This window comes from Xiphophorus maculatus, chromosome 7 (assembly GCF_002775205.1).
Source record: "Xiphophorus maculatus strain JP 163 A chromosome 7, X_maculatus-5.0-male, whole genome shotgun sequence".
Classification (NCBI taxonomy): Eukaryota; Metazoa; Chordata; class Actinopteri; order Cyprinodontiformes; family Poeciliidae; genus Xiphophorus; species Xiphophorus maculatus.
In genome coordinates, this window is record NC_036449.1 from 15,198,137 (window position 1) to 15,205,009 (window position 6,873).

The 6,873-nt window shown below is 40.1% G+C and overlaps 1 protein-coding gene across 4 annotated transcripts; it reads right to left on the reverse strand.

Moving 5' to 3' along the window:
* Window positions 1-795: 795 nt before the first annotated feature.
* sox21 (SRY-box 21) lies at window positions 796-5,923 on the reverse strand. 4 transcript variants are annotated; one of them, XM_023336455.1, is made up of 6 exons: window positions 5,880-5,923; window positions 5,601-5,724; window positions 5,214-5,288; window positions 3,138-3,234; window positions 2,574-2,690; window positions 796-2,431 (listed from the first exon to the last, which is right to left on the reverse strand). In XM_023336455.1, exon 6 carries the CDS (start codon window positions 2,416-2,418, stop codon window positions 1,672-1,674), a length of 747 nt encoding a protein of 248 aa, XP_023192223.1. In that variant the 5' UTR covers window positions 2,419-2,431; window positions 2,574-2,690; window positions 3,138-3,234; window positions 5,214-5,288; window positions 5,601-5,724; window positions 5,880-5,923; the 3' UTR covers window positions 796-1,671. The 4 variants fall into 4 exon arrangements, with proteins under 4 accessions (XP_023192223.1, XP_023192225.1, XP_023192224.1 ...); XM_023336457.1 differs by lacking the exon at window positions 3,138-3,234; XM_023336456.1 differs by lacking the exon at window positions 5,880-5,923 and having other exon boundaries at window positions 5,601-5,790.
* Window positions 5,924-6,873: the final 950 nt, after the last annotated feature.

The following is a 6,873-nucleotide window of genomic DNA, read 5'->3' on the forward strand; positions in this document are numbered from 1 at the left end:
TGTTTAAGGCTGAAAGTACCCAAGATATAAAAATAACAATAAATAAATGCAAGTACACAATCAGACACTTCTCTTGTTTTTCCAGCTTTGAAATGAATTGAAAGCCTGCACAGCGCGTCACTCTGGGGGCCAAGGAGGAGGAAGTTCCGTGGAGAGAAGGGATCGAGGTGTCACAATGGAGAGCAAAGCACTGAAAAGGTTTAATTAACCGTGTCGGAGATAATTATCCCTGGACTGTCCAAATTAGTTTTGCATAATCGCTCTGATCCTTATGAATTAATCTCCCGGTGTAATCTAGAAGAGACGGCTCGCTTCATTTTGGTGCTTTACATGTTGCTGAGAGATTCGGACAGTCCGCACCTGCTTCACACACACTTTCTCACTCACACTCTCTTGGGTGCACCCATTTATTTAAATTAAACCTATTTTGTTTTTCTTCTCACACTCAGGTTATTTTAGATCCTCAATGAGGAGCTTGTTTCCCACCACTTTCCACTGCTTTTTTGTCCCTGCATGGGAAAAGAAAGCTTAGAGCAGGGCACAGTTTTATCTTCCGATTAAAATTGTGATAAATAAGGTTTTGGCTCTTGATAACAATGGGTTGATTTAGATTTCCCCCTCATACACCCCCCGCCCTGTAATGCCATTCAAAGCTTGGACAAAAGCGGCCTTTGGAGGATACCTTACACTTCACCTGGACTGAGGAGGCAGGAGCAAGAGGAGGTAGAAAGAAAAAAAAAAGAAAAGATACCAATCTTGTTCATCTCATCAAGAACTATACAGTCAGCGATTCCCTTCCGTTTAATCCGAATAGGTTTTATTGTAGTCCTTTTGCTCAACAATAGTTTGATGTACATAACGGGATGTTAAAGGAAAACACAAAACATACAAATTCCATATGAGTTAGTTAAAAGGGGTCTTTTTTTTCCCTTGCTGCACATGACACAAGAAGTGGGAATGGTGAAAATTATAATAAACTTCCAACTGCTTCCAAACTTTTTTTTTCTGTTTGTTTTTTTACTATTTAAAGAAAAAGAAAGCTTCAAAATAAATTACATCTTGTAAGATTCATGTGCAAATGTCTTGTCCTTTTTTAAAATTGTCTGGCTCACCATAAATTCCACTAAAACAATAAATATTACAGACATCTATAAAACGGTTTTTTAAAAAAAACCCTCAAAATATATACACCGTGTTTCTAGTGAAATATCTCAAACACTAAAGCCTATAACGGCAAATAAACTAAAGGTCATTTTGGATCTGTACACATTTACATTTACAGTGTTGTGGCAGTCCTCCTCATTGATCCTTGAATAATAAGCCCCCCTCCCACCCATCTGAAAGTAAACAGTTGTGGTCCTGATGAGAGAAGCAGGAGAAAGGATGGGGGGTGGGGTCATTGGCCATGATTCCAACAGGTCAGTCCTGCAGGTGAAAAAGATGCTCAACAGCTCAAATCTCTGCTCCTTGTTCAGTCGTCTTCCTGGCTGAGCAATAATAGATTAGAGAGTTCTCTAAATAAGCATTACCTTAGATAAAGGCATTAATCAATGTACATACACATGTGATATTTGAGAGGACGAGCACTTCATCACATGTACAAGTTTTTGCATGCATAATAAAAAATCTTGCATGAACAGATCAGTCACAGTCATCTCTGTAGCGGGCCTATCATAACGCCGCAGCATATGCAGGGTAAGGTTCAAGCTGAGGTTTCCCCATCCCGGGCAGCAAGATGTAGGCTAAGGGCGGCTGGAGTCCCGCCGAGGGCCAGGCCGTACAGTTACACGGGATCATGTACCCCGGGTTACCCGGTGACGGGTGCGTGTGAGTGTGGGTGTGTGTCCCACCGCCCACGCCGCCAGTCCCGGTAAACGCCGCCGCCCCTCCCGGCGGGTAACCCAAAGGAGAGGCGTAAGGAAAGGAAGGCGGGGAAAGCTCGGTCATCTTGGATCCCAGGTCAAAAAACGAGTACGGGTTCGCTGACATGGACGGGTTGAAGAAGACCCTCGCAGCCGCGGCCGCCGCGGCCGCCGCAGCCTTGTCCGGGTTCCCGATGACGGAGTCGGAGAGCGCTCCTGCGGAAAGTCCGCTAACTTTGAGCGCGTCGTGCTCCCCAAGATTATAGGGCACCGGGAAGGAAAACTTATCTTTTTTCATCAAAGTCTTGGGCTTCCGCCTCGGTCTGTACTTGTAGTCTGGATGCTCCTTCATGTGCATCGCCCTGAGCCGCTTGGCTTCGTCGATGAACGGCCTCTTCTCGGACTCCGTGAGAAGTTTCCACTCCGCTCCCAGCCGCTTGCTGATCTCGGAGTTGTGCATCTTCGGGTTCTCCTGAGCCATTTTCCTGCGCTGGGCTCTGGACCAGACCATGAAAGCGTTCATCGGGCGTTTGACGTGATCCATTGGTTTAGACATGCTGCCTCAAACTCTAAAAGAAAATATATAGCAAAGTTCAATAACTCATCAAGCAGGCAGAAAAGAAAACACACACACACACACCCCACACCCACCCACACAAGACAATCAGCTTCATAACAATGTTATTCTTTCAAACTGGTAAGATTACTCACTCTAGACTTTAGTTCTTCATCCCACCCGTGGATTATCCGGAGAAATCGTCAAGTTTCTGCGTCCTTATGAATGTTCAAATCTTTTCAGCGTCATAGTGCCATCCAGAGTTGATTCACCTTAAGTGAAAAATGACAATAATAAAAAATAAATAAATAAATAAATAAGGAAAGATTGTCTTGTTCTCCCTTGTCGCCTGAGACTGTCAGCCTAAACGCACAGCAGCAGCGTTATACACAAGTGGATGACAGCTCCCGCTTGCCCCATGTGAAATACCGGATTGTGTGTGGCAGGTAGTGAAAGTGGCGCTCACGCATGCGCACTAGAACTAGACCCTTGATTTTTTTTTTCTTCTCTCTCTTAATTTCCACTGTGACTTTTTGAACATATCTCATCTTTGAGATATTTATCCTTTTTATACCTGTATGAGGAGCTTATTTTCTTAGCCTCTGTTTCATAGGCAGCTATGGCTTTATTCTAAGATTTATTTCTAATAGCTGCACATAACATAAGTACATTACGTTACATAAAATCTTTTCCTTTATAAAAAAAAACATGAGTATCACCTCATTCACATGTATCTATTTCCAAGAAAAATGTGTCCACTTTGCGCACTTCTCATCCTAAAGGTGGTCTTCTCTTCCTCGTGGGTGGCGCGCCCCTCTAAGAAGAAAGGTAAAGAATGGCTCTTTCATTTTTTTATACATTGTCACTTTTATTTTATTTTCGCTTAATAAATAAGCAAAAATATCGAGCAGGTCTGGAGTGTTTCTAATCGTGCTCGGTTAAAATTAATTACTTTCTTGAAATCCCCCCCTCCCTCCCACTTCCACGTTCACTTCAAAGGACCTTCCCAAGGGCAGCGAGTCGACAACTGGAAATTAGGTTGTCCAATATTCAACTAAGCAATTACAGCTATCAGCGGGACCTGTTGCGTAAACTGTAGGCTTTAAGTGGCTTGTTCTGGCACTTTCTCCTGTTGTACATAATTATATGTTCAAAAAAAAAAGTAAAGAAGCGGCATTGAGCAATATTATAAATGACAAATTAAGCTGCAGGTTGAGCGCTTAAATTAGGATATAACATTCAATTCACTCCAGTTGTTCTTTTTAACGGTCCGCTCTAATCAGCTTGCACATTATTATTATTATTATTATTATTATTATTATTATTATTATTATTATTATTATTATTATTATTATTATTATTATTATTATTATTATTATTATTATTATTATTATTATTATTATGTCCTTTACATTTTTTTAAATTAAGACTTTAAAAAAAATCTCTTAACAAGGATTAAAGAGGGATTTATTGCCGCGCACCTTTGTCTCTAGAGGAAACCTGACAAGGTGAGGATGATCCGCGCCAAATTAACAAAAAAGGGCCAGATGAAAGGTAGACCTGTTTCCCTCAAAACCGACCCGAGCATCTCTCAACGCCGCGCCTCTCCGCCCCCCCGCCCTGTTTTGTCGGCCTTGTCATTCAGCCTCCCGATAACATTCCTGCAGAGAAGCGGCCCACTCCCTCGGCAGGAGCATGTAGCCTCTCATCACACAAGCGTGCAAACACAATTGCATGCGCAGCCTCCTTGCAGTGGTGAAAGTTGTTATCGGAGCAGAAGTGTCTGCACACATGTACGCCTTCAGGATTACCTTCTTTCTTTTTTCATTTTCCCTTTTATTTTTGATAAGCCCCCTCACTTCGCGTTTCCACTTTATGTCAGTTTTATTTCATATTTAAGACAACTGGAATGCCATTTAAAAATAATAAACAATCATAAATAAGTCCCTTATTTCAACCGTGTAGATGTTTTGGCCCAGTTCAGCATGTCCTAATGTCACATCCAGTGTGTTTTCTTATCATCAAAATATTCATATTTATTTATTTATTGTGGCCTGTCGTGGCAAATTAGGCAAGCAACATGATGGTGGGTATGGTTGCCTTCTAGTGTTGGTGGTAGATTTGATCTACTAAAAGGCTTTACCTGGAATATTGACTCAGTTGACATTATTAAATCAATTTGCTTTATCTGCAATTCTGCATCTCCACATATAGCATTATCTGCTGAGTTTCGACACCAGCACTCTTATTCTGCTTAATAAGGTACTGATTAGGTTATCGCTTAAACCCAACAGCATGAGCGGAAGAAATGTGGCTATGCTCAACTACTGTGATTAAAAATTAGGGCTATTCCTAACAAAAATTATTTCTGAATACTTTTTAAGTGAAAAAAATTGTGATATTTAAAATAAGATGTTTTATTTGCATTTTTGTTTGATCTGATCTTTTTAGTTATTTTGACCATTTTTGACTTCCTCCAAATAAATGCCCCAAATCACAATTTTTTTTTAGGAATTTTGGTTACAAAATATTACAACATTTTTATTTAACTCATACCTTGCATACCTTTACATATCAAAATAAGAGAAACTAATATGTTTTTTGTTTTTTTCCAGAGATGCATTCACAAATCATCAGAAGGGGAGAACATTCATTTATGACATTTTCTGGATTCATTGAAATCTGATTAAAAGGAAAATAAACACTCAAGTCGGTCCCCCTTCCTTTTGCACACACGGCTCCCAGAAATAGCACTTAAATAATTCAACATGAGTTAGTAAGAGTGGCAGAATTACCTGCTGATAAAGCTTAGGTCCAACCTCTGAGACGGCAGCCAGCACTGCCTTCCTCACAGCGAAGCAGTGATAAGGCTGAAAAAGCGGAAGAATATCATGCAAATAGAAAGCAGACAGCAGCAACAACAAGCCCATGGGGTCTTTTTTCCCCCTTCCTTGGACAGATCGCACACAGTTCACACTAAAGCGCTAAAGCCATCACTTTGTTAAAGGAGTCCCCTGGAGGTGCGAGAGTCTCCATGATAGCACTCAGTACTTTATTCAACTCAACACTCCAAAGTCCTGGAGAAGGCACAGTAAATTATAAAGAAAGTTGATGAGGAGTCCCTGGATAATCCAAGTCTGAGCAGCAAATGCACTACAGAATATTGTGGGATGTTTACTTACCTCCTCATCCTTCACAAGCTCTTATTCTCCCACAGCAGGAGGAGGGAGAGGAATCGGGTCTGGGAATAAATTGATTTCAAGGGAACACGAGTTGACCTCTTGCTATCAGATGGCTTTTCTTTGACTATGAAAGAAGAAGAGAGGGTAAACAACAATATCTGGTGTTTGGCACTTCAAACCCCCACAAAGTAGGGGGAGTATTTACTGCCACATGAAAGTTTGCTCATTATCAGGGAGGTTTTGTAAGAAGAGGAAGAGGGAGGGGTCCTGATTGTGTACCTGATGTGGGCTTCTCTTTCTGCTTGCCTGATCACAGCTCTGCCTCCATCTTCCCCTTATCCTCCACAGCTGCGGCTGCTCCAGTGCAGGCCGAGCAGAGAGGGAAACTGCGAATAAAAAAAAAAAAGTGGTCAGCCTCCCTCTTTTGAGCTGTTTGATGATCCGCATGCTTGTGAAGACCAGTCCTGCTCTAATGGCCGATTATCAGATTTAAGATTCAGTAAGATAAGAACAAATCTGGAAATTCATTTAGAAGGATAAGTGGGAATATAATTGTGGAAAGTGTAATTATTTTTTATAATAAAAACAGATCTAAGCAGTTTAAATACATTCCCCAGTTAAGCGATAAAAATTGCTATTGAGGCTTTTGTGTAAAATCAAGCAAACTCCATTTATGCAGAGTTTTTCATCTGCTGAAAAAAATGTTCCATTTATTTTACTCTTTGTAAATTGCTGTTAAATAATAATAAATTCTACCAGTTTAAAATCAACCCTCCATTCATACATCCATCTGCTGACATCCCATATTCAGTTAATCATCTGTCATCTTTGTCTTTTTAAATTGTATGTTTTTAATCATATTCCCTTTCCTTCACAGGTGTTTCCTTGTATTTTGAAAGGCTGCAGCAAAATGTGCCAACAGGTGTTTTGTGAGAAGAACTAAAGTTTCACTAGATTTCATTGTCAAAGATCTTCCATGATCATTTCTGGCCAAATTGTTATATTAAAAAATAAATATGATCTGATCATTGCGTCCAATTTGTCTTGCACAACAGCAGAAATACTTACACAGAAAATTGTCTGTTAAAATTGAGTAATTTTAACAATTAAAATAGTTAAAAAATATTCAGTCTCTTGTTGAAATAATTCTAAAAAGAGTTAAATTAACACCAATTCTTAGAAGGACCAAACAGAATTTACACAGTGTGGATTTAACACTGCCAAATTGGCTGTATACAGAATTTACCATTGTTATCATTACAACCAATCAACC